General features: G+C 48.5%; 1 protein-coding gene across 3 annotated transcripts; it reads left to right on the top strand.

Moving 5' to 3' along the window:
• Positions 1 to 503: 503 nt before the first annotated feature.
• Positions 504 to 25,768, top strand: LOC130154228 (solute carrier family 22 member 4-like). Of its 3 annotated transcripts, none has more exons than XR_008823649.1 (10): positions 504 to 957; positions 7,682 to 7,785; positions 9,391 to 9,545; positions 12,301 to 12,472; positions 15,127 to 15,253; positions 17,187 to 17,287; positions 18,300 to 18,514; positions 19,179 to 19,361; positions 20,258 to 20,611; positions 21,543 to 21,676. XR_008823649.1 is itself a non-coding variant. In XM_056350125.1 (10 exons), exons 1-10 carry the CDS (start codon positions 565 to 567, stop codon positions 22,967 to 22,969), a joined length of 1,662 nt encoding a protein of 553 aa, XP_056206100.1. In that variant the 5' UTR covers positions 504 to 564; the 3' UTR covers positions 22,970 to 25,768. The 3 variants fall into 3 exon arrangements, 2 of the variants coding, with proteins under 2 accessions (XP_056206100.1, XP_056206101.1); XM_056350125.1 differs by lacking the exon at positions 20,258 to 20,611 and adding an exon at positions 22,894 to 25,768 and having other exon boundaries at positions 21,543 to 21,678; XM_056350126.1 differs by lacking the exons at positions 504 to 957; positions 20,258 to 20,611 and adding exons at positions 1,362 to 7,168; positions 22,894 to 25,768 and having other exon boundaries at positions 21,543 to 21,678.
• The last annotated feature ends 1,118 nt before the right edge of the window (positions 25,769 to 26,886 follow it).

The following is a 26,886-nucleotide window of genomic DNA, read 5'->3' on the forward strand; positions in this document are numbered from 1 at the left end:
CAGCGTTGCTGGGAATTCTGAAATGGCTTTACCAGCAACCCGCGTACCCGGCCGCGGGCACGGCCGAGAGACATGTGAAGCAGCGAGAGCAAAGGGATGCGGAGTGTAACGGGCTCCTCTAGCGGGGCCGGGGCTGCTGCGGGCTCCCGCAGAGACGGTGCTGCGTGCCCTGTCTGCTGCCCGAACGCGGCGGGGGCTAGCCCGGGGGGCGATCGCGGCGGATTTCCAGGGGCGGCGAGCGCTGCGGCTGCTGGAGCGGTGGCCGGTGCACGGGGGCCGGGGGCTGCCGAGCCGGCGAGGTGCCCCACGCAGCCCCCCGGCCGCCGGCTCGGCTCCGGCCGCAGGTGCGGTGCGCACCCCCCCGGGCTGCGGGCCTGCGGCCGGCGGGGGCGCCGAGCTGCCGGGACCGCCGTGCGGGCGCCGTGCGAACCGGGGGGGGGGCGGCGGGGCGGCAGCATCCCCCGCCCGCCGCCGGGACGCACCGCCTCCGCGGGGGGCCGGGCCGGGGCGGAGCCGTCGCACGGGGCCTCCGCGAGGTGCGCAGAGCCGCGGAGCAGCCGCGCCATGCGCGACTACGACGCGGCCACCGCTTTCCTGGGCGAGTGGGGCCGCTTCCAGCGCCTCGTCTTCTTCCTCCTCAGCGCCAGCATCGTCCCCAACGGCTTCAACGGGATGTCGGCCGTCTTCCTGGCCGGCACCCCCGAGCACCGGTGCGCCGTGCCCCGCGGGGCCAACCTGAGCGGCGAGTGGCTCAACGCCAGCGCCCCGCTGGAGCTGCGGGGCGGGCGGGCGGTGCCGAGCCGCTGCCGCCGCTACCGCCTGGCCGCGCTCGCCAACTTCTCGGCGCTGGGGCTGCGGCCCGGCTCCGACGTGGAGCTGGGCTCGCTGGAGCTGGAGCCGTGCCTGGACGGCTGGGAGTACAGCCGCGATGTCTACCGCTCCACCATCGTCACCGAGGTGCGCGGCCGCGGAGCCCAACCCCCCGCCCCCCCCCGCACCCCCCGAGCACCGGCTGGTCTGTGGGGGCCGTGCTGCCTGGCGGGGGGATGAACGGGGAGGGGGCCGGTGGGCGCGGTGCTGCGCGGGGAGGGATGCGTGGGGTGAACGGCCCCGGGAGGAGCCACCCGGCCTGACTGTCGTGGCTGTGTTTGCCACTGAAACCTCAGCTTGTTTTCTTTGGAGAGGGTTTATTCCGCGGAGGGGAAGGCAAAGGCTGAAAATAGAAGCCTGATGGTTCCCTTCTGCCAGCCCGCCGGCCCTCCCGGTAAGCTCGCCATCAGGCGGAATCGCTTGTTCCCGGTGTCGCGTTGGATGGGGACATCGACGCTGCCCGGTAAACACAAGCGGCCTGGCTGGGTGTGGGGCAGCGGTGGGCCCTGCTAGCCCCAGCCCCACTGCCAGCCCTGCCAGCCATGCCCGCGGTGGCGGCGGCGCTGGGTCAGGCCGGTCACTGCCTGTGACGTGCCCGTGGGCTGTGGTGGGCTCCCACGCGAGCCTGGCCCCCGGCGCAGTCCCCAAGGCTGTGCAGTGACACTGTTTGTGCAGGGTGTCCTGTGGGAACGTCAGCGGTGGCGGGTCGTGTAAGCGCTTGTCTGGGCACTGTGGCGGTGCGCGGCGGGGACGCACGGTCTGGCACCGCTGGCACCAGCGGGGAGCGCGGAGCTCTGCTGAGAAGGACAACACGGGTCCCCTAAAGCTGCAGGGTTTCTGCTGCCCTTTTGTGTTTTGTGAGGGGGTTCGAGGAGTAACAGGCTCATCCTCACGCCAGCCAGCATTCGGGTTTGGAGCCGGCAGGCTTGGCGGTGGGTTGGCGGAGCAGCGTGCCCCACGTAGCCGAGGGATGCCCTGCTCACGCGCAGGGTGTGCAGCGCGGCAGGAGCGGGTCCGTGGCTCTCGCCTCGAGCCCTGTGACTCAGCAGCATCTGCCACCAAAAAGCATTGCATGGGAGCACAGCCAGGACGAGTCCTGACCGAGAGGCGCATGGCTGTGGGGCTGTGCCCCAGGGACACGGGGGCAGGATCTGTGCCGGGGGCGTGCAGGTGGAGGCTCAGTGCACTGGAGCACGCAAGCAGGGAACAGCTCCAGGCTAGGGGAGGGCAGGGGATGCCAGCCTCCTCCCACATGCCCCGAGCAAAGCCACCAGCATGCACGATGCCTGCGTGTGCATATCTCTTGCCTTTTGTGCTGGCAATCGTGCTCAGTCACCGGGGATGCCACGCAACACCAAATCAGGGCAAGGGTGCTTGGGAAGCTCGCCCTGCTTATAGCCATGGGTGAACTGTAGCGGCAGCCCAGCTGCCACCCACGTGCTGCAGGCAGACGTGCCCGGCCGTAGCCTGTGGGCTGGCTTGGCTGCGTGGCGGATGCCTGGGAGCCACCGCCAGCACAGGCAGTGCCCTGGCATTCACTGCCGGGGGGAGCCCGGGTTACCCGGGGTGGCTGTGAGCTCGGAATCTGTGGTGTGGAGTTAGCAGTGAAGGGACACAGTGCACGAAGCAAAAGGAGGAGGAATATTATTCCTTCATAATGAGCAGCAAACAAGTTGTGCTGGCAGAGGCCAGACGAGTGTCTTCCATACCAGATTCAAATGGGACACAGTGGTGGGGTTTGCCACGGGACCCGGCGCATGCCAGAGAGGCAGTAGCACATTCAGGGATGGAAACCAAGTGCCAGGGTCCCATCTGTAAGCCAGATGGAAAAGAAGGATGCTTGGTTTGTTTTAAAAATGTCACGGACATTTGAAAAAAATACAGAATTTGGTTTTAAAACAAGGAAAACAGGCAGTGCTGAAATCCTGAGAAAAAAAAGCAGCTTGGTTAAACTTCAGATGATTATTTTTGTACCTGATATTTTTCTCTGTATTAGGAAAGACAAGTCAGGACATGCCATCAGGAAAGCTCAGTGAAAAACCATTTGCAGTTCAAGAACTCAATTGGGGAGCAGGACTTGATGGTACAGGATTAAGCGCTGGAGGTCTGATTTGATTTGTGCAGTTGCATCAGATCCTGTTATTATTGCTGCTTGAGAGGAACAGGCTGGGAGATGTGAGCTTAGCATCATTGTTACTTGGTCTGCGGGGATGTGCTAAACCCTGGGAACAGAGGCTCCCAGTCTAGGTCATCTGGAACGAGGTGGTGGTGGAAAAGTGAATATGTCCACGGTGCCGGTGAAAAAGGTGATCATCAAGCTGGGGTGATACAAACAAGTCTGTAGGTGTGATGATGAGCAAGTGGAAACATGGGGTCAAGTGTGGGGTGAGGTGTGATCCCACAGCTGAGGAGAAGGGGGTTTCCTGCTGCTTTGCAGGGCTCAGCTAGGCCCCTTGGCAGGCTCCAGGGGCACAGGAGCCCCTTGGCCCAGCTGCCTCCCCGTCTACTGCAGCTCCTCCAATTGTCCCAACATAAAATGGCTGTTTTCCACCTAAGCAGGTGGTCACTGCTTTGGATTGGTGCCACCTGCGCTTGCACAAGGGGGCTTGAGCTGGCCTGGCAGGTCCTCACCCCAAAGCAGGGCTGCTTCTCTCTCGTTACCCCTTCTGCTTTCTGCCGTCTGTGCTTTGAAATGAATTTAAATGTTAACGTATGTATTTTTGTTACACTGAGGGTTTTTTGTCTGGAACTTAACCTACTTCTGCTTTAATTCCAGATAACAATGTTCAGATCTGACATTAATTAGAGGTTCAAGCACAAACACCAGTTTTGCTCTTTGGAGCGGGGCATTAACGTCCAGTTAATTCCCTCGAGCTAGGTTGTCTGCCAGCGCCACTGCCTGGGAACACGCTGGCAGGGCTACTGGGACCACCGAGGCACAGCACGTACCCCAGGCACCACTGCAAAGCCCCTGCACAGGGCAGTGCCAAAGGCTGTGCTGGGACCGCTTGCCCCTTGCCTGCCTTGGGCTGCTCGGTGCCCCCGTCCCAGCCCTGGTAGCAAAGGTAGAAATCGGAAATTTTGGGACTGGCAGAGATGGATGGGAAGTTGCATATGAATTGCTGTGGTTTGAAGGCATCTGAAGGATTTTTCTGTTTCCTTTCAGCTTTTTCCAGCAGCTGTGAAGCTGCTCTTTACCCAGCACTGGTAGCCCGCCCTGCGCTGGGCATGGAGGTGGCTGAGCTTGTCACTCGTGCGCTGAGCGGAGCCGGTCCCGTTGCTGGATGTGGTGCCCAGGGTGCAGCACAGGGCGATCTGCAAATGTCTTCTAGTATCTCTTGAGCTGTTTGTCATCATTTTTACTTCTGGAAACAAAGTCAGACTGTCCCTGGTTTACAACCTCGACCATTTACAGAAGGCTCCGCTGGTATTTTCTCCTCTGATGTGAACGGGCTGATACTCAGGATGGTTAATTAGTGATTTCTGATTGAGAAAGCAGGTGGCAGGGTCACTTGGGGCAGTCAGGGCACCTTCTCTGGCAGTTTCAGTTTTTCAGAAAGCTTGTGCATCCATAGCATTCCCACCGGCAGCACCCAGCAGAATTGGTTCTTTCAGTAGCTGGGAGCTTGTGGGAAAAGGTTGGAGGGATTTGATGGTAATAAAGTGATTTAATAGTGTTCTTCTTGAGCAGCTTTTATTCCTGGTGGTGAAAGCACTTGCTTGGAAGCTTACACGAACTTTGCTCTGCAGTGTGCTGAACCAGAGACATTACAGAATTACTAATTTTCTGGTTAATGAGTAATTAGTCAGTACAGACGGTTTGGAGATTGTGGTTGTAGGTAGATTAGCTGTGGCTGGGCTGTAGCTCCCCTGTTCGTGGTGTGTCAGCGCCAGCTGTGATGGATGCAGCCTCTGAGGAGGAGATAAATAAGTTAAATTTCAGTTTTCCTCAGGTACTGCTTGTGAGGAGTCAGCATGCAATGGATACCTTAAAGCTTTATACGTTCAACCACAAGTGAAATCTTACCATGCCGACACGTGCTTGATCACCGTGCAGCGCTAGGGCGTGAGCTTCCGTCGGAGCTCAATGGGGAGGCTGGCGTTCTGGGAGAAGATAAGGTGTACCTAGAGATTAGGCTGTACAGATCATTGCCCAGCTCCCATGTGCTGTGTGTGGGATTTGATCTAAAATAGATGGTGTGGCTTTCTCACTCAGCAGCTTCCCGTGTTTGTGGAATCGGGTGGTTTTGATGTGTTTGTGTGTTTTCTGGTCAAATACAGGGAGTTTCTGTAGACAACAACCCCTCTGGCCAGCCAGCCACTGCATGCTGTGTACCATTTACGTCCTGTAAATCTTAAAGACTTGCCCCTGTATAGTGAATTTTTGCTGTCTGTGCAGGATGTAATGGGAAAAGGTAGAGTGAACAGCTGGGTAGGAGGCATTTGGCACCAAGGAAACATAGGAAGCAGCTCAGTTTCATAGGCAAGTCATTATTTAGCTGGGTTTATTTTGCAGCCAAAGTACCTTTGCCACAGTGGAGGCATTTTAAAAATGCTGACCCTTAACCTCGAGCAACTGAAGTCTGAAGGTCTGGGAGCAGCTGCTGTGCTGGTGGCCCCAGAGCAGGGTGCTCAGGGCCCAGGTAATTAATAATAGTCTGTATGGGCTGCAAATTTTGGCACCTCGTTAGTCACCAGCTTTCCCAGAAGACGGAAAGGGAGGTGCAGCGGGATGTGGCAAAACACCCCTGTAGTGTGGGGGCCGGGTGAGCCCGGCTGGCGCAGAGCTGCTGCAGCTCTTGCAGCGTGCAGGAGCTGCCCGTCTTCTGCCTTTCCCTCTTCCTTGCTTGCACCATATAAAGAAACACCTGCTTTTAATGCTGTGTTTCCTGCAGCTGAATTACTGCTTTGTTAATATGGGGCTTGATTTCCACCAAGGCTCTTCACAGAAATCTCAGTTTTCTTTGACTTATGAGACAGATCCCTGCATATATTTTTCACGATTAGCATCCCAGAAGGTATCGGAGCCCTGCTGACCTGCAGGCTCGCATCCACCTCATCAAACACAGGGAAGGCAAATGCAGGTGCATGCCCAGATGGGCCCGTACCTTGCAACCTCTCCCTTCCCAGCAGGGACAAGAAAATATCTTACAGAAACAGCTGCCATAGGTTTCTTTTTGTTATTAATCACATTTAATTCTTGGAGGCATGTTTCAGTCTTCAGATCTCCAGGTGTTACAAACTTCTCTGTGTGTTTCTCAGGAAGAGGCCTGGGCTTGTGTTTATTAACATCGATTCATCTCTTTGCGGTGTAGCTGCTGTGACATTGCATCGGGCAGAGGTGTGGTGGTACCCAGCCCCTCACCGCTGGCACGTACGGCCGTTCTGCCTGAGGACACACACCAATGGCTTCTCTTTCCTAAACTGCAGTCCAGAGCAACCTGCATCAAACCACACCATGTCCCCGCTGCCTTTGGGCTTTACTTCTGCCTGTTCTTCTGCAGCAGGAGTGAAGTGCAGCTGCCGACCCATCAGTGGTTTGGTTTTGGCAGGACTCACAGCGCTGTTGGATGGCACCTGGATCTCTGTAATGCAAGAGTTGCTCCTTCTTGTTGCCTGTAGCTGAGCTGAGGGGCCTGAGCAGCCCAGAGGGGGGATGTCTGCACCACCACCCCTGCCTTCGCTTGGGCTCAGCTGCCACTTGCTGAGACGGCTCAGCCCATCCCTTCCCCGAGCACAGGGTGAACGCTGGGGCGGGTGATGTCCCCACTTTCTGATAACATGGCTAATTATTAAAATTATGCTATGCTTTGATCTGTGATCTAATTAGCTTACCTTGGTGGTAGAATTATCTAATCTGAGACTGACATGTTTGAAGTTTATCCATAAGCGCTGCTGGCAGGCATGCCTTCACCAGGAGGTTAGTCACCAGGACAGGAGCAAGCTGCAGCAGAAACACGCTCGGTGGATGGACATGCATTACACCGTTTTTATTTAAAAAAAAAACAACAAAAAAACCCCAAAAAAACCAAAAAAAAACCCCTTGTCTGGGGTTACGAGTGGCTTTAGGTGGAAGTTTCCATGTTGGCTCCTGTCCTAAGACTCCAGCCCCAGCCAGATCTGGTTGCGATGCTGAGTGATGGGCAGTGAGTCAGCCCTGCAGGTTGTGGGGATGGAAAAGAATTTGGAAACACATCAGGACAGGAGAAGAGATTTCATTCTGTGTGTCGTCTTGCGTATGCTTTGTCAGCCCCAGCAGTTACAGAAATGCAGTGGGTTCTCTGCTGGCAGAGATCAGGTAAGCTGGAAACTGTCCCTAGCCAGGGATGGGACAAGCCTTCACCCTGCTCCGTGGCTCTGCTTTTCGGGAGGGGAGCGTCTCGGCCATGGGGAGCCAGGTCCTGGGTGTCAGGGAGCCTGACGGGTGCGTGATGGGGAGATCGTGCTAAAAGGGGGCCAGGGCAGCACACACTGGCTGCCCATCGGGTTTGACATTGCTGGCTGTCACCCACTTCAGAGGTGATGGGTCCCATCAGACAGCTGCTGGGTTTGGCCTGATGGGGCTTGCCCAGGGAGGCAACCGCTTTCCCTTCTTTTCTTGTGCTTTAAGCAGGGCATTCTGGCACTGACCTTCACTGTAAAGTAAACAAGTAAACAGTGCTCATGCCAGCGATGGGTGGAAATGGGGGTGTGGGGAAACTAAATTAAATGACATGGAAACATGCATGCCTCCAGCCAATAACCCCTGCAGCTGGATGGGGCTCAACGGCAGCATCACGGCTGTGACTGAGCCTGGGCCCTTCTCTTGCAGTGGAACCTGGTGTGTGATGATGACTGGAAAGCCCCGCTGACCACCTCCCTTTTCTTCGTGGGGGTCCTCATCGGCTCCTTCATCTCAGGGCAGCTCTCAGACAGGTAACGCCGCTGCTCCCACTCCACCCGTGGGCAGAGCAGGGCAGACCTGATGCCACGGCTGGTGCATTTGGTTTTAAGAGGCATGAAGGAGTTAAACATCCAATTCTCTGAGTTTTGATCAAAATGAGGTAACTGGCCTGGCTTCTTCAGAAATCCCAACCTTGATCTACCCCAAGCGTAGGGTTACTGCCCCTTTGGCACTTCAGGAGACCAAGGACTGATCTCTGCAAGGAGCCCCGGTGGCTGCTTTGCAGACTGATGTGGTGGGGTTTCCTTCGCGACCCCAGTTGTTTCTTTTTAGTAGTTTGAAAAGTCATGTTCTTTGTCACACGTTAACTGACAGTCCGTTCTTCGAGCTGCAGGACAGAAACTTGTCCTTTGAATGGAAGCTCTGCATAGAAGAGTTGTTTTGTGGGAATTAAAGTAAGCATATCCAAGAGGAAGAACAAAGATAACCTGTATAAGGATAGCAATCATGCCACAGTATCTAACTAAGTAGATGTGAAATATTAAAAAAAGAAATATTACAGGTATTTGATAATTACCTCAGCAGGTAATTTGAAGTTTTGGCTCTACAAGTGCTGAATGCAGAATATCTGTTCCTTCTGCGAGTCTCTGCTTCCCTCCTCATACAGCCCTTAGGTTTTTTTTTCCGTATCGTTCCAGCAGGGTCTCCCATACTGCCTTGGCTGCTGCCTGGGAAGTCATCAGAGCAGCAGCATGGCTCTGGGTGTTTAGCAGGGGGGTTTCAAAACTTGATGTGAGTCTTAATCCTAAAGCCTCCAGCATTAAATTCCATGTGATCCGAATTTAATCTCCTGACTCCTGCCACCAGTGCAGAAGTCAGTTGGTGTTACTCTTTGAAAGGGAGATGAGATAATCACTAAATCCTGCTGCTGCCATGTGCCCACTTGGGACCACCTGAGAAAGCGCGTGTGCCCTGGCAGCAGCACGGCTGGTCAGCCTTCCTGAGAGCCCAGTCACCTTCTAGCATGAGCTGTCTTGAATTATTTTGGAAATATTTGGTCAGTAAAGAGGTATGTTCTGAGCCTGTACCTGAGCAATGTCCCTGTGCTGCTGCAGAAACCTTTCCCAAGTCAAGGGCTGCTGCAGGCAGCCGGCGATGCAGCCCCGCACAGGGCAGCGTGCCCCGTACATAAGCTTGCCCTTACCTTTCCATAAGGAAATCTGTGTAATTCTGATGCAGAGAAGCAGGTGAGAGAACAGGTGCAATCGTATGGTGGCTCAGAGAGACTGAAGCCAGTTGATAAAGCTATTCGGCACATTCAGAGCATAATGGTGTTGCTGTGTGGCTTGCAATCTTCATGTGTCTCACTTACGTACTGTTGTCATGTTTCCTTAGTCTCCGTCTAGTGGCTTCCTGAAGTTTTTGCTCTTAATTCTTATTTCCTGGGTTTCAGAGGTTTTAATTATTTTTAGCACTTATGAAAATAATGAACAAAATTCTTTAGGATGAACCAAACTTCAGGTTGTGCTAAGCTGTGTTGCTTGAGGTTGGATATTTGTGCTCCCTTGTGCTCTCTTACGTAGCCCCGCTCCATAAATACGTGCTGTTTCAATAATAATCTTTGTCTTTTGCAAAAGGTTTGGCAGGAAGAATATCCTTTTTTCGACGATGGCTGTGCAGACTGGCTTCAGCTTCCTGCAGATCTTCTCTACCAGCTGGGAGATGTTCACAGTGCTCTTTCTCATAGTGGGGATGGGACAGATCTCTAACTATGTGGTGGCCTTCATACTGGGTATGAACATGTTTGCATTAGATTAAATGCTTTCTTAATGTATTTTTATTTTTTTCCCCTCTGAACCTGCATCATTTAATTAGCGATAAATCCTCACTGGTACAATTCCTAATTTAGGCCACTCCGAGTTTTTTGCTGTTGGATACTGCAAGCCTATATACTTTCTATAGGTTTAGTGAAAAAGAATAGAGCAGGAAGACTCCTAATAAACATCCATTTCCCCCCCTCTTTGGAGAAGTTCAAGGCCCGTTCAGGGTTTGTTATCAGCAGAAGCAGGTCTGAGATAGAGAAGGCATTCAGGTCCCTCCCTGCCCCTGCGTCCCTTTGCAGAGGGGTCGGTGCATACCTGGGTACAAAGCTTTGGAGAAAACCAGCATTTCCAGGCACAGCAAATGTGGGGGGCACTGGAGTGGAGGGGCCAGGTGGGTGTCAGAGCCCTGTTAGCCATAAAGGTGCTGGTCTCAGTGCGAGGGTTAACAATGAAGTCCCTAGTTTTAGAGGCAGAGGTTTAATTATTTTTTTTTTTACAGGGAGTGTAGGAGGAAAGAGCCAGTGGCCATGGGGAGGCTGCGCGGCTGCAGTCGCTGCCTGGGGACCCCGTGGGGAAGGGGACCCCACAGAGACTCCTGCTAGAGTCACGGGGTTTTCGGGAAAGGTGACTGCACAGGTGGATTACCGGGATGACTGATGCAGGCCTGAGGGGGGAGCTGGGATTTGCAGGAGCTACCTATAAAGTGTGCACATACATATTTATGTCAGCTTTTAAACCAACGGTGTCGAAATTAAATTTGTAGATCATACTGTGAGCTAGTCTAAATGAAAATGATACACTAATAGTTAATGTTGTTCTTTCCTACCCCATGAGGCTTTAAAGGGGGAAAAGTAGAGCAGAAGAGCATAATTTGAAATCAGTGCTGGGGGGGGCTGTGAGTCACCACTGCCAGTGAGTGACAGAGGATTAAGTAGGTCAGGCTGTCAGCGGGGAGATCCCTTGCCATTGCTGATCCCTTGCCATTGCTGCTTGCTCTGCCCAGGAGTTAACTCTTGCGCGGAGCTGATGGAGCAACATCTGCGGTGGGAAGGCAGGGGGGTACGGCACTGGGTCAGGAGTGCTGGCTTGGCTGCAGATCCTCTTGGAAGCACATGGGGTTTGTGCAGCACAAGTCCCTCTGATAAGGGTGCAGGATCTGATCAGGCAGGAATTTAGCTCCGGGGATGTGGGGCACAGCTGGAAGCAGATCAGCGGAGGCAAAGCTGGGGGAGGGGGGGGGGGCTGAGCACCCCACTGACCAAATGCCCCCGCTGCTGAGAGACAGGACCGGGTCTCCCAAAGTAATGGTAGGTTTGTTTAATTGCACAGCTGCAGTTTGCTGGCACTTTACCCCTCGCGTTGTCCCTTCTGCCGTCCCATTTTCTGTAGAGATGTTGCAGCAGGGATGACCCCCTGGGAGTGGAGAGCCAGGTGCCTCAGGCGCTCACCGAACTATGAGGCTGTTACTAAGGGCAGGATTAATTTAAACTAACTTAGACATTAGCTTCCTAATTGAAGTGAGTCACCAGCCGCCTGTCATCGGTAAGGAGGGAGGCACTAATGGGGGACGGTCCTTCCCACCCTATCTGCCTAGCTGTGGGGTCAGCATGCCCTGATGAGTGCTCAGCCTCTGCCCATGGCAAGGCAAACCTGGGAGCCTCCTGGAAGCTGCACATGACAGAAATGCTGGATAGGATACAGGTTATCTTTTAAATTCTTTATTCTGTTACTCCAGGTTTTTTAAATGAAAATTCTTGTAGCTATCAAATAGGAGGGGGTTTTTCTGCTCAGGTATTTTTTCCATTTTCTCTGCAATATTAAATATTGGGAGTTCTTGTCATGCTACATAAGCAAAATAAGCTCTCCAGACTTCCTGAGACCCTCCTGCTTGTTCAGCGTAATTTGCTTTTTAATTGAGTATGGATCAAACTGTGGGATTATTATGGCCCTTGCGGTGCTTCCAATGGAGACAAGAGCTCTGTAGACCTGGGGCTGAGGGCTCAGTGAGAGGTGAGGTGGACCTGAGGGCATCCGTGGGTTTTGTTAGCAGTGGCTAGGTATTTTATTGGAAAAGAAATCAAGTGCTCTTGAAGGCTTACAACAGTCTCAATCTTTATTACTAAATATTGGGTTGCTCCTAGTCTGTGTGTGACATGGTGGTTGTAGGATGCTTTCCTTGACTGCTGCCCGGCTGCTGGAGCAGCAGCATTATTAGAAGACGGTGTCTTCCCTGGTTGTGTCCTACAGCCTGTGATGTGCCAGTCTGACATTCCAGCCTTCTGTTCCAAAAAATAACCACGAAATTTATTCCCACCTCACTGTAAATTCCCATCCTTCCGTCCAGTGCCGTTCTGCTGTCCACAGACCTGCTGTCCTCCAGAACTGCTCAGCAGTGAACTGCATCTTAAATGCCAATGGGTTAATTGGGGAGCAGGCTATGTCCTAGCTGAGCCTGTGGGGAAGGCTCCTGAAAGTCTGCCCGCCATTCCCCCATGCCCAACCTTATCTGTCTCTGACAATGCATTAACCAAAGCAAACAGAAGTCCCTCCTTCATCTGAAGGTCCCCAATACTCCCAGCAACCTTTCTGTACCGGGTGGGTCCATGCTGTGCTGCTCTTTTCTAAGATTGTTTAGCTTATTTTTTTGCAAATGCAGTAAAGTATTTAGTCATGAATGAAAAGAAAGAGTTAAAATGCTAATCCAACCTCCCTTGTTTTAAACAGGAACAGAAATTCTTGGCAAATCAGTTCGTATTATATTCTCTACATTAGGAGTTTGCATATTTTTTGCAATTGGCTACATGTTGCTGCCACTGTTTGCTTACTTCATCAGAGACTGGCGGATGCTGCTGCTGGCGCTCACTGTCCCGGGGCTGTTCTGCATCCCGCTCTGGTGGTGAGTGCCCCCGCGCTGAGGCCACGGTCCCCACCTCCCCTCCCTGCCTGATGCTCTCCAGTGCCGGGTGCTAGGTAATGGCAGGGTGTCAGGGGTCCTTGGTGGTTTTTTTTTCTATTTGCCGTGTGAGGAGGCTTTGCCTTGAGGTGGGCATTGAGGGGATTTTTTTTGCCAGTCGTAAATCAGGTTAACTACCTGCGGAGCCTCGCTGGTGCTGACAGTGTGCTTGACGCCACTTTTTCACTGGCTTTCCAGAGCAGCTTAGGAATTCTGTATTTGACTCATGACTCTGGACACTGTTAACCACCTCTAGGTTTACCCCTGCAAAATCACTGCTGGATGATTCACTCTAACTTTGCTTCCTTCCTTTTTTCTTTGTCCATTGTTTTTAATGTGGATCCACCTGCTGGTTGGTACTAATGTCAGTGAAAGGCTGAGCCCGCTCACTCAGCACGCAGCAGCTGGCAGTTTTATTGCACTTGATGTCACTAAGCAGTTCATTGCACTAGATGTCATTAAGCAGAGGGGTTTGGCTGCAGGGCCAGCCCTCTGGGCCAGCCCTCTCCCACAGGCTCGGCATGCCAGGAGCTCTGTGTCCTCCCAAACTTTGCTTTGGCTGCTGGAGCAGGACTTATTTGTGAGCTCCTTTGGCCCATAGGTTGGCTGTTCCTTGCCCTGCTCCTCTCAGCCATCCCACGCTGTCTTCTTGGTGGCCGAGTCCACGGTTTTGTTCATCTTTCCACTGTGCTCATCCACCCCTGCTCTAATGCGCTGGTGGACATGTAGGTGCAACCTCACTTGCCCATGGCTGCTCTGCCCTGGAGGACTAGAAAAACAATTCAGGAAAACTGTCTGCTCTTCTCAGCTGTGCAGAAGCATTGAAGGCGGGCAGATATCCTTGTTCTGTTGCTGCTGTGCTCACCTGTTGTTTTCTGAAGAGAGAGGCGTTTAGAAAATAGGAAGGGAAAGGCAAGAGTATCACACGCTCTTAGAATAAGGATAATTTAGAACAAAACCAGTTCCTTCCTTTCATATTAATTTTATCAGGGGAACTCCTTTCTTCTTGTTATCTTGAAAGCGTTATATCTGTAAGTAAGAGATTAATGTCTTTTTAAAAGTTAAGTGATTTAGACCCCCTCTTGTATAGTCTCAAAGACCTGCAGATCTCAGTCTTGTCAGAAGTCTCTGCTGATGGTTTTCGTTTGTTGGTTGTTTGCATTTGTTTAATATTAGTCTTCGAACCAAACCAAACCTTTACAGTAGTTTTCAGCTCCCCTCTCTGCTTTTAAAGATCTTTTAAAGATCTTCCTCTGATTTTAAAGGCAGTTTAATTCTGTTTAAGGGTCAATTTGCTTATTTAACTTGACATGTTTCAAACCCCGTCAGCACAGTGGCATTTCCCTGTGCACCAAGCAGCTGCTCTTTGGGGAGGCTGGCTTTGGGTGGGCGCATCTCAGATGTCTGCTAGAGAACGAGCATGATGAGGCATACAAAATTTGTCCCCAGGGCATAGCTTCAGTGTGTGGCTTCAATGTATTTGGTGACAATTACCGTGCTTTTTGGAGCATAAATCGTAAAGCATGCCAAAATCTTCCACAGATGGCACTTCCAGCCTGGGGCTAGTGTGGGGGTAGATGGGGATCACGGCATGTGGGCAAAGCTCTGCCGAGGCAGGTTGGTGTTAGCTGGCATCTGGGCCCGCTGTTCCCACAGGTGATGTGACTTGCACATCCCACTGCTCCGTGCCATAGTTGCTCTTCTATTCATTCCTCTTCCAAATTCTCCAAAAGGTTCCCAGCATCGTCTCTGCAGTCTTGTGTTCCTCAGCTTGCCCACAAAGAAGAGCAGTGGAGACAGCTCATCTCACGGGAAGTCACGTTAGTGGTTGAACGATCGAATATAAATCATCTGATGCTCGAAACTGTTGATGTGGCTTTGGGTCAATCCTTTAGAGAATGCATCAGAAAAGGAGTGTCTGACCTGCTTTTTTCCAAGGAGAGGAAAAAATACTGCTGGCTAAAGGGAACAAGGTAGCATCTGTTAAGATCAAAGGATTTAGTTAAGGAAAGGTGAGATTTTCCGTCCTGTGTTTGGTGTTAATTCACTCAACACATGCCCGGAATTGATTGGAAAATGTCATCAACTCTGCAAGGGGACACTGCCACTGTCTCTGCCTGGGAGAGCCTGCCTCAGAGTTGTGGCGATTGTGAGGTTTGTATATAAGATTCCTATGGCACAGATCCTTTAAATACACCCTGTGCATTTAAAGCATTTCCACACTGTGTGCCATCTCCCAAGAACACTTCTGCTCAACACTGGCTCACCTACCCCCATCTTTGCTGTCTGTCTAGTGACATCTGGGTTTTTTCTGATGGACATCAATTATTCCTTAAAAAACAACCACCCAGGGCAAGGGCCTAAGTGTGCATCTACTTCAGCACAAGAATAAACATGTCCCATATATCTGAATTCTCCCACTGATCCCAGTGGGACAAATCCATGAGTTACATAGCCCACATGCTTCTGTGCTGACTGTCTTCTGCTGCAAGCAATCTGTGAGATGAGAGCATAACTCATAAAAACGATACATGTGTTCTTAATAACTTTTTACTTCTGTGAAAATGTTGAGTCATTTATTCTGAAACTTATTGCAGGATAATTCCTGAATCCCCTCGGTGGCTGATCTCCCAGGGAAGATATAAGGAGGCAGAAGTTATTATCCAAAAGGCTGCAAAAATAAACGGCGTTCCAGCCCCAGCCATGCTTTTTGACACTGCAGAGGTATGTTTCATACGTCCTGGCACTTTACCTGGCCGGCAGTTTCCCCCTTTGGCCAGCTGACTTGGGAAATGCCGTCAGAGCAATGGTTTGCACCAGCAGCTCATAGAGGCTGGCAGTGACTGCTGGTGTGAGGTAAGTGCTGGGCTAGCAAGTTCAAAATGAGAAGCAGAGGGAGGGCGTTATTTGTTTGGGGTTTTGGTGGTCGCTTTTTTTACAGCAGAATTCTCTTCCTCAGCAGTGGTTGGTTGTGGTTTTCAGAGCAAGGGTGACCCAGTTCGCTTCATCCTTTGGGCACTGAGAAGACCCGAGGAAGACGTGTTTGCCCCCATTTCAGCCTGGCACAGTATTGGCGATTTGCAGTTTAACAGCAGCCCTTCGTGGGGGGGCTGTGCAGGGGACTCCAGATCGGCACCCACATGTTCCAGGGCTGTGTGGAGCCCCAAGGGACTCCTCAGGTCACCCAAACCAGCCAAAGCACCCGAGGGCTGCAAGGGCACTTGAAAACCATGATGTGACAGGGAGCAGGGTGGCTGGTTCCTGTGCTCGTCTCCCCCTCTAGTGGCTCTGCCCTCGCCAGAGCTCCTGCCGAAGAGGCACAGACTTTTTTCTTGTTCAAAGAAACCAGCAGCTTCCAGCCTTGCATCAGTAATGACCACGTGTCTGTATGTCAGACCTTACTTCACTGTTACGCGATCACCTGCTGTTACACCTCCTGATGTCCTCTGATTGAGCAGAAAGCAAAGCTGCTCCACAATATCTGTGGGGGAAAGATGCTGCGTGCAACACCTCCCGTGGGCAGGATCCATCGCTTGAATGTCATAGTTACACTTTGGCTGAGCTGCTGAAGATCTCTTTTCCAAGTGTGTGTTCTAGTGTAAACTCAAGTGCACATTCCAGCTACGGGAAGCTCATCCTGCAGAAACCATGGAAAAATACTTTCCTTACTTCATAGCTAGAGTTCAGACATCTTTCATACTGGACACGACCCTTTCAGGCTTCAGCACGTGAGCTGGCTTTTCGTCACTCCTGCATATTTTTGAGACCAAGCAGCAGCTCAGCTGTCCTGTACTTTGTGGGAATCTTGTGTACCAAAGCATTTGTCCACAAAAGCCTGAGGATGATGTTTGCCCTTTAAGTCCTCTGTTGGAAGTATTTTTTCAAACGTTGCTAGAAAAAAAGTCCTCCCTCCCTAGGACAGGGAATCTCCTGGGTAGCCCCATAGGGAGGGCCAGGGTGGTTCGCTCTTTGGGCTGGGGGGGAAGCCTGGCCACAGCCGCTGATTTTGCCCTGGCAAGGGTGCTCCGTGCAAGCAGAAGGGCACCCTAATGCCACTCAGAAGATTTCTGCTTCAGACCTCAAACCAGACCCTCCGTCTCCCATCAGGGATGGCGATGCTCCCATGATGTGCCCTGTTACCACGCTGAGCTCTGGCACCCCTCCCCCCCACCCCCAGCAGGGTTCCAGCAGGCAGGCAGGCAGCAAAACTGGGTGATTTCCTGCATTTATTTCACATCCTTTGTGAAGGCTGAAGAGAAGAAAGTTGAGTGGACAGTGCACAGAAAAATGCCTTGGGTAATGAAGTTACTCCTGGAAGCATGGCGTTAGATCTTTAAGGAAGTGTTAATGCGTCTTTCTTGTCAACTGATACTCCTTTTTAATTAGTCAGCATGGTGTAGTGGTCTCAGTGCTACCTTTTTTTTTTTTTTTTTTTTTTTTTGAACTAAAACCTGGAAACCATCACAAGTACAGCTGGGCGCAGAGACAAGCTGTACCTAAGGACCACCCTCCCTGGTGCAGGGGCGGCCTTTGGGCTGACTGGTATCCCCTGATAGACTCCTAACGTCCTAACTGCCCAAACTTGTGGGTGTGCAGAGGTTGTTTTGCTCTTAGGTGTGTGGGAATTTTTTTGGTTTTGTTTTCCTTTTTCCTTCAGATGCAGGATTCGAAGCCTCAGCAGCAGCAGAAGGCTATCCTTCTGGACCTATTTCGAACCCGAAACATTGCAACTATTACTATTATGTCATTACTTTTGTGGTAAGGAAATGTGTATTCCTAAAGTACCCAGGCAGTAGAACAGTATCTGATTTGAGGGCATATGCCACAGGTTTAGATAATAAGTCTCAGCCTTGGAGCCCGTCTGCACATGGTCCTTGGCTGGTCCATGGCCCTCAGTGTCCTTGCACCCGCACTGCATTAATACACAACATACAAGAGTATGGAGACAGTAGCCTCAACCCAGATGTAAAATAGTTAGGAAACTATATGTAACAACTCGTGTATTTTAAATTCTGTTGCTTTTTTTTGTTTGTTTTTTAAGAGGCTCCCATCTTTTTAAATCTCTATTTGAAGAGAAATGTCCTGCTTGAAGCAAAGGCAGCAACTCAGTAACATAGCAAGAAGCAGACCCATGGCCAGCGTTTTTGTTCTGTTTCTGTACGGTGTCCATCTCAGTGAGATCCTGGTCCCTGCCTGGGCAGCCACGAGGAATGAGGACCCGATAATACCATGTAGACAACCCGGGACCCTTTTCTGTACATATTTCCCCCAGCAGAAAGGAACTGGCTAGCACACTTGGCATGCCATAGTAAAGCACCCTTAAGATTTGAAACCTGAACATCCAGCTCTCTCGTGAAGATTAAATAAGATGTAATGGAACTGCTGAGGGTGGGAGATCCTGTCACTGGAGTTGGCTACAAGTAGAATGTAGTTGGCATGGGAAGCTTTCAAGAGTTATTTCATTGTGCCGTTAATGAGTCCATTGCAGTGAAAAACCTTTGTGATCAACTTCCACAAAGTCTTTTACTTGGTATAGTGTATGCAGGAAGGACAGAGAAATCAGAGGTCTCTTCAAGCCACAGTGGATATGGTCACTGGAAGGGATGACAGAATTAGAAAGATGGGGTTGCCGCTGAGACTTTTTTTTTAAGCCACGATGCCTGTGGCGATGCTTTGCAACATCCTATTTTTGTAACAACATCTGAGGCAACACTGGAGGCGTTCAGAGACTGGTGTTTCTGGAATAATTTGATTTTATTGCTTTTCCCAGGTTTTTCACATCGGTTGGTTACTTTGGCCTGTCCCTCAGCACTCCAAACTGGCATGGAAATGCCTATATCAACTGTTTCCTCTCGGCTGTTATTGAAGTTCCAGCTTATGTGATTGCCTGGCTTCTCCTCCGCTCCCTCCCTCGGCGCTACTCCTTATCTGGCACCTTGTTCTTGGGAGGAGGTGTTGTCCTCTTCATTCAGCTGGTTCCTGCAGGTATGAGATTTAATACATGACCTAAGTATATGAAATGATAGAAATATTTTATGGTACTGTCAAATAGTTCTTTGAAATTACTGGGAACCACAATCAGGTTTAGAATTTGAGGTCAAATTCATGCTGATCACTTACAGCTGTGGTATTTTTTTCATGTATATGCTGAGTCACGCATGACGCTCATTTATTGTGTCAAATTACTGAGCTTTTTATAGTCCAGGGAACCAGCTTGTAAAATGACAGCCGAAAGTGTACTGTGATTTATCTGGTTGTGCGTAGAGGCTAAAAAAAACCTGCAAGTCTTCCAGATTTCACTGTGTGTACATCTCCACAGGATTTTGCAAAAAGGCGGTGGATTTAAACTATATAATCCAGTGTTTTGTTCCACTTCAAGAGCGCTGTTTTACTGAGAGACTGCCAAAATCTGACAAGTACAAAGGAACCTGAGCATCTACATTATGCCTAGTGGGAAGTTCATAGCCAAGTCACCTAGGGATAGGGCTAATAGATTTTAGAATTTAAAACAAACAAATAAAACAAAAAAAAAACAAACCCCAAACCACTAGGAAAAAAACAGCTATAGCATCTTTGGGATGTAGAAGAAATAAAAGTAGTAAGTCCAGGGTGGTGTTTATTAACTTTGATTTTATTTTTTCTCCTCCAGACCTTAACATCCTGTCTGTTGGCCTGGTGATGCTTGGAAAATTTGGCATCACAGCTGCATTTTCAATGCTTTATGTCTACAATGTGGAGCTATACCCAACGTTAGTGCGAAATATGGCAGTTGGAGCTACTTCCACAGCTTCCAGGCTGGGCAGCATCATTGCTCCTTACTTTGTTTACCTGGGTGAGGCATCTCATGTTTCTTGCTTTGCACTACACAGCTGCCCAGAGAAGTTATCTGAGCCTCTGCAGGGCAGTCTTAGCTTTAAGTCCTTTCACTTCTTGTCTTTTCAAGTCCCTTCTCTCACCTTGGGTCTGAGTTCACTGTCACACGCTGTAGAAACGAAGTGGAGTTTCTTGGGTTTCACAGAAGAATCAGGCACTCTTCTTTTATTGAAGCTGGGGGTGGTTCATCCACCACCACAGTGGGTCCAGGCTGGTCCAGGACAATGTCAGTGTCCATAAACCATGTGAGCGGAGGGGTTGGGGTGATAACTGGTCACATCTTGGCCATGGATGTTACCCCTGGGACACCAGTTAGTTTTCCAGGAGGGCATGACAAGAAGTGATCTTGCAAGTAAGGAAGTCTAGCAGTAGGAAATTCATTGTGTTGTACTCTTCATGCACATCTAAGATGGGTACATCAGAAGGAGATGAACCAGGCAGGAATCCAAGCATCTCCTGAATGTGGGGTCTCTAAAGCAATAGATGGAAAACATACAGATTAAGCAGCACAGGAGTGTGTTTAATTGTGATCTTCATGAAGTGATTTTTTTAGTTACTAAGCCAGGCACCTCAGCATTCCTTCTGCTTTTTCTTACGGGTCATGCCTCAGTCTGTAAGCAGACTTACTGATTTCCTCATAGGCTTTTTTTGGGGGGGAGGCTTATTTACAATCACATTTTCAGTGGTGCACAAATATTAATTGATTTTCATTTTTTTTTAAAAGTACATGGAAATGATCCTCATATTGCAGATAAGAAGGTGTGACAGAGATTAGGGGATAAAGCGTGGAAGTATTGGTGAATACCAGCTGCTCAGTCCATAGTGCTTAATCTCCTGTTTCTCTTGCTCACACAGGATTTATTTCTTTCTGCCATCACTGGACCCCTCTCAGCTCTCCCCTGCACCTAACGAGTCTTGCTGAGCCCTTTGATACAAAATGAGGGTGACTTTGCTGACTCTGGCAGAACATTGCTGGTGTACTGCTAAGTGGTTAATTTCGGTTAATGCCAAGAAAGGGGAGAGGAGACCACTGTCTGTAGCTCACCTGTGTTATCTCACCTCTGCATTCCTGTGTGGCTTTAACATACTGTACTAAAAATGATGAAAATACATTGTCTTTATTTCATGATTGTACAGTGCAAATGTCAAGTGAAAGGGACAGCAGGACTGTGATGCTCCCTAGGGTCTTCAGCCTTTGTTGCAGCACAGGTAATGGTAATAGGGAGAAAACAACAGGATAAAGGTTTTACTGTTGGCTTGTTGTTGGTGTTTTTTTTTTTTTTCTCCTAGGTTTCAATAGGCTCAGCTTTTAAATAAATCTTGTTGCAGTCATCAGAATAGTTTCCTAAACTTTAGGTGGTTTTAGGAGAAACTTGTCAGCTGCTATTTGCTACAGCTAAATTAGGACCTTGCAGTTCATCCAGCTCATGAAGACAGAAGAGATCAAATCACAAACTTTGGCTCTATGTGAAATACCCAGGGGTTTTTAATCCTAGTTTATTCTATACATTATAAAGCATACTGCTCTGTCCCAACTGAAAAATAAAGCTGTTAAGTTCAGTTTGGTACTTTTTCTACCTTAAATAATTTTAACTCCTAGATAATCCCTTTACTGAAAGACCTTTTCATTGCTGTGCTATTGTGACTTGAAGATCTTGCATCCTGCCCAAACACTTGTGTGGTGACTTCAGGCTGCTGGCAGTGGCTGCTGACTTCTAGTCCAAAATAATATTCTGAGTAGACAACGTCAGAGCTTCTCCTCTGTCACAGGAGGCCTGATGCTTTTTCCCTCTGTAACAGGCAATGTATTTAAGGGTTCCCCCATTAATGGCCCATTAGTCTGTAACTGGGTGGTTCAGCTGCCATCAGTCTCTTCCCTTCTTTTCACAAGCCCAGCGTCCTGCTGATGGTAGGTGTTGACCACCCTAGAGCGCACATGTAGTTTTAAAATTGAAAAATCGCTTTGTTTGCTGGCAGATAACAGATGTAATTCAGGTTTGGATTCACATTTCATATTTATGAAGATTTCAGCTATTCCAAATTAATTCTGCATTACAGCAATGTCTGGAATGTAAATTTTACACATGGGTTTGTTGGTTGTGGGTGTTAAGTACAGTTGTCATGTCTTGTGTTCTGCCAGGTGCCTATGACAGATTCCTACCATATATCCTGATGGGAAGCCTGACTGTGCTGATCGGGATCCTTACCCTGTTTCTCCCAGAGAGCTATGGCAATCCCCTGCCTGAGAGCTTTGAGCAAATGCTGAAGGTGAAATGGTAAGGCGGCTTTTCTTCATCCCATGCTTCACAAGAATTCAGGACCTCTTTCTACATAGTCCCTTTTCACAATCGGTAAACATGTTTCATCAGATCCACTGCAAAACATCAAAGCTTTCCAAGTGCCCTTTAGATATTTTTTTTGTTATTTTGACTGACATTGACTTTATGCAGTTTATCCAGAATCTCTGAACCTGAGAGCTGATTGATGCACTCAAAAGCAGGCACTCACAACGTAAAGCTGACCTTCGCATCATCTTGAGGCTGTTGCTTTATATCTCCCAACACTTAACATCCTTTTATATCATTCACTCTCCTTAACTCTTCATTTAAACTGTTCATTTAGTAGGATGATTTACATTACTAAACATTTTTCATTAGGTACTACTCGAGATGAAGCACAAGATTTCAGTAGTCTAGCCTCCTTTATTTGGGAGGCTAGAGGCATGCCAGGACGGCTTTTCTCCTGGCTTATTTGGTTTAGCTGGAAGCAATGCCAGCTCTCTTGCAGCACCACCATTGCTATTTAGGGTACCCTGAGCAAGCATCTCCACTGAAATCTGTGCATGTACGTTATAGTGCTAGGGCAGTGGAGATTGCCAGTGTTTGCTAGTTACTATACTGGGAGGAAAATTCTTGGGAGCAGCAGAGGGAAACTGAATTAGCTGAAGTGCAGCTGCACAGCTACCCTCTAGCTTAGTGAGAATTTGTACTGAAACAGAATTTGTCCTTATAACCAATAACAGCTTGAAGAAGCTGGAATTGCCTTGTTCTGACTCCTGGTCAGTATAAGGAGATGTCATTACACTTCTAGAATAAGAAGAATTCTTGGGCCAGGTTCCTTGAGAAGGGCATGCTGCTCTCTGTTGCAATTAAGAACTTCTCATATGTCTGACCTATGGGTTTTTGGCTTAGCAGTTGACAAAGTGTAGCTAAGAAATCCTAGAGTCAAACCAGATTCCCTTTGCAGGCTTCTTGTATAAGCAGACTGAAGTAACTGAATTACAGCCACTGAGTTAGGTTCAAGTTCCAGGTGTTGTTTGCTGTGCTACTTTGCCATCAAGAAAGGCATAACGTACATAGCATTACGGGTTTTTTAAAGTTTATATTAGTAGTGTAACGTGGTTATTTTAGCAGTGCTGAAGAGGAGAGGGAAGTGTCTGATGACACAGTGTAAAATGTTCTCTAACTTCTCAGTCTTCTGCTTACTTTCAGTTTCAGAAATGGGCAACAAACCACTGGCATTAGGAATTCAACAAAGAGTCCTAAAATTCTGGTAACACCCTTGTGAAGGACGCACGCTCTCAGAAGGGCTGAAAGAAGAACAGGATCTTCTCAAAATGCATTTTCTGCCAGAGGAAAACGAACAAAACCCAACAGTCAATGCTACTGCACCATAGCTGTTACCCCTGTGCTACTGTACCCAAATCCATAGTTTACTGAACAGATGCTGTCTACTCCTGTAGGACTCTTTAGTCTGTAATTCAGTGTCCTGATACCTGGGGTCTGTCAGCAGACACTCCCCTGAGAAGTGGGGGGGCCCTGCCTGTATTTCAAGGAGTAAGCTAGAAATGAGCCTTAGGAATAATACAGCAATGAGGCCAGTCAGTCAGGTACTCAATGAAAGCTGCTTGAAAAAAAAAAAAAAAAGCAAATGTAATGTTGGTGTTTTTTCTCACTGTGCACGTTGACTGGATGAAGGAGAGCCAGGTGTCTGTCTCTGAAAATCTCAGCAAATACCCCAAAAGTCTCCTTTCCTGGCCTCCTTTGAAATCTGTGACCAAAGCCCAGTAGATTAAGTGGGATCAGAATTTAGTTGTAGCAAAGCAGATATAGACTTTGCTGTAAGGATGTGTTTTTTAAACAAGACATCAGAATATCTTTTGATGTCGCTTGCTTTTCCCAGGACCTGGGATCCACTTGCCCCTGTAGAAACTGATGCTTGTTCATAAAGCCTGAGCCTGCTGAAATCCTTGGGCTTCCTGAATGTTCAGTGTCTTTGGGGATGGGGGGGAAGTCTTTTAACCGAGTAAGGACTGTAGCTTGCTGGCCTTCTGATGGGCTTTCAAAAGAAACATGAGCTTTAGCAAGGCAATGATCCTATCCAAACATGCCGTGCAGTTTTACCTTTCAGGTTTTTCCATCATATATTTGCATAAGAAGATTTTTAGATCTTTTGGGTTGGTTTTTTTTTTCCAAAGCATTTCCTTTCTCCTTTGAATGTATACCCCATTGTTCTGTACCTTCAGAGAAAGCTCATTGCAGTTTCAAAAACCTCAGCAAAACCATTGTACCATTTACAAATTTAAATGCTTGCAAAAATCTGATGTTCTGTACTGGAGATGTTCACCTGCAGCTGTTAAAACCACAAAAGCACTAATTTGGGACCACTGTGTTTTCAAAACAAAACAAAACACTAACAAAGCCAGTATTTTGTTTTTCAAACCCAACAGGTTATGTATGCATTTTATTTTTTTAAAGTTCAGCAAAGCTATATTGGATGAAAACAAATGTAGAGCTTAGAGTTGTGCTACTACTGTTTTATGAACACTACATAATTTGAGAAGAGTATAATACCTTTTATTTTTCTATTTATTAGCTGTGCATGCACTTCTTGGCCACATAAAAGTCTGTCAGACCTGGCAGAATTTTTTTTTTTTTTTCATTCTCTGTAAAGAACAATTAGCCGTGATTCACCTTCTATAAGAGTCAACAAGAGCACACTGTCTCGTCTCTAAAGAGAGACTTTGTGGCAAGTTGTCTTGTGCTGGCACTTGGCACAGAAATGAGGCTCTCTCTCTTAAGTTCAAGCACAAATATAAAGCTTTATAACATTTAAGTGCAAGGAACTTGTGCAGTTATTTCAAGCTGTTCTTTGGGATGTGGAAATACTCTTTACTTTCATATTAATTTTCTGCAAGTATGCTTTTGCCACAAATGTAATGTGCCATGAGGCAACCATTATCCTGTGACCCCTGATGTTCTCATCCCTTCTAAAGCTAGAATTTCTCTAACAGCAGCAGTATTTAATCTTGGTTTTGCTTATTACAATGTTAATCTATAGAATAGCTGATTAGACATAACTAAATTTCTCAACAAAGCTTTTTTATCAGCATAGGACAGGTTTGAGGACTTAGTTAAATACAGGTGGCCATATTTTTATGAAGATTTATGTATTGATACTTATTTTATGTGATGGTAGGCTTGTGTATTTCTAAAAGGTAAATATTTTTGTACTCTTGAACTTTGTAGTATCTTAAAACCTAGGTTTCCTTTTTAAAATAGGAAAAAGTGTTGTGTGGGGTTTTTTTAAAATACCTTGTTATAATCAGTCTCATTTTTCTTACTTATGCCATTGATCTCAAGCTAGTGTCACGTTTTAGTATTTTTAATGGCAAATTTTTAAAAAAGCATCATCTTTCGTAAGCGTGGAATGCCTTTCTGAAAAGTATGTGATGTTGTTATAAGGCCTTACGGTATCTGAGCATAGTAAAAATGAGAGAAGATTGCTTCAACTGATGAAGCATTTGCAAGGAGAATTTTTGTCCTTGTGCCAATATCTTTCCCAAGCTTGCATGGGGATTTTTGAAGAAACCCAAAGAGCAGTAGTCTGTGGGAGAATCAAATGGGGATGAATCTGGAGTGGCAGTTTCTGGCGAGTTACTTTTTTTTTTAATTGTAAAGCCGAAGAAAACAGCACTGTTTTAGTAGCTATTGGCAGAAATAAAATACGTTGCTAGTAAGCTATGTAAGCCTCCTCTCACTGCAATCTTTAGGGAGCTCTGCATGTGGCAGGTGCTCGGCAGGGCTCAGTGTGGGACCTGGGTGTTCACGTGCAGCTGGGGGCTGCCCCAGGCTCTGACCTGGGGGTGGGAGGGAAGCACCAGCTGGATCGCTCCCACTGACTGCAGGGGCCGTGACACTGCCTCATCTGTCACCTCTGCCACCTTTACTTGGGTCTCTCTCTGCAGCCTTTGATTCTCTGCTGGCTTACTGGATCAGCTAAAGCATATATGAAACTATCATAATTGTCACTTGTTAACTTCTGTCTTGATTGTAATAAAAATGTGCACTGGCACTGTGTAACCTGCTTTCTGTGTAGATTGTAATTGAAGAATAGGTCCCCTAACTTATATAAAGTATGAAAATAAAACCCTAAAATAAGCTCTTCCACAAATAAGCTCTTCTGCACAGGAAGGCTATGACGGTGTAGTACAGTTTTTCTGGCTTTCAGATCATTGGATCCTGATTAATCCTGCAAAGCCTTGGACACAGACCCCAGCCAGGCTCAGGGATGGTTTTGACGTTTGTACTGGGTCGGGCTGAGCCCCACAGCAGCCCTCAGCACCGTGTTTCTATCAGTAGCTGGAAAGGTGGCAGTGACACGCCAGTGTTGTGGCTGCTGCTGAGCAGGGCTTGCACAGCAGCGAGGCTCCCCAGCCCCTCCCCCCCCCCCCCCCCCCCCCCCCCCCGCAGCTCTCTGGAGTGGGCAAGATTTTTGGGGGGACATAGCCAGGAAAGCTGACCCAAAGTGACCAACAGGATATTCCATACCATACGACATCTGCTCAGACATAAAAGCTAAGAGAAAGGGGAAGGAAGGTGGGGGCATTCATTATTTATGATGTCTGTCTTCAAGCACAACCACTACGTGCACTGAAGCCCTGCTTCCTGGGAAGTGGCCAAACATCGCCTGCTGATGGGAAATAGAGAGTAACAGCTTTTGTTTTCTTTTGCTTCTGTGTGTGCAACTTTAGCTGTTGCTTTATTAAACTGCCAAAATCTTGACCCACAAGATTTTTTTTTCCATCATATTTTTCTCCCCCCCCGTTCTGCTGAGGAGGGGAGTGATAAAGTGCCTTGGTGGGCATCAGGTGTCCAACCAAGGTCAACCCACCACAAGATTTAACTTCTATTTTGTCCATTTCATTTCCCATCTTTGAGATTGTTCACAGCTGTGCAATTGTAACATGGAACGAAAGCTCTTTTTAAATATAAGCATTCAAAAATGCTGTGAAATATATACATTTGGCTTTCGTCGTTTGGAGGTGGAAAAGATGTCAGCTAAAAAAAGCCAGTCAGAAATGTGAACCAGCCATACAGAGAGCAAGGCCAAATTCTGCAGTGACGATCATGCAGCTGTTTAACTAAGCTCAGTGGGAGACACCATCTTCCTGACAGTGCCACTAGGTAATGAGCTGGGATTTG

The sequence above is a fragment of the Falco biarmicus genome, chromosome 8, assembly GCF_023638135.1.
Source record: "Falco biarmicus isolate bFalBia1 chromosome 8, bFalBia1.pri, whole genome shotgun sequence".
Classification (NCBI taxonomy): domain Eukaryota; kingdom Metazoa; phylum Chordata; class Aves; order Falconiformes; family Falconidae; genus Falco; species Falco biarmicus.

What these genes read in the sequence shown, in the direction of transcription:
- LOC130154228 (XM_056350125.1), top strand. Translation starts at nt 565, where the DNA reads ATGCGCGACTACGACGCGGCCACCGCTTTCCTGGGCGAGTGGGGCCGC. An exon ending in GCTCCACCATCGTCACCGAG is followed by an intron (nt 958 to 7,681) that starts GTGCGCGGCCGC and finishes CTTCTCTTGCAG; the next exon opens with TGGAACCTGGTGTGTGATGA. An exon ending in TTCTGCATCCCGCTCTGGTG is followed by an intron (nt 12,473 to 15,126) that starts GTGAGTGCCCCC and finishes AACTTATTGCAG; the next exon opens with GATAATTCCTGAATCCCCTC.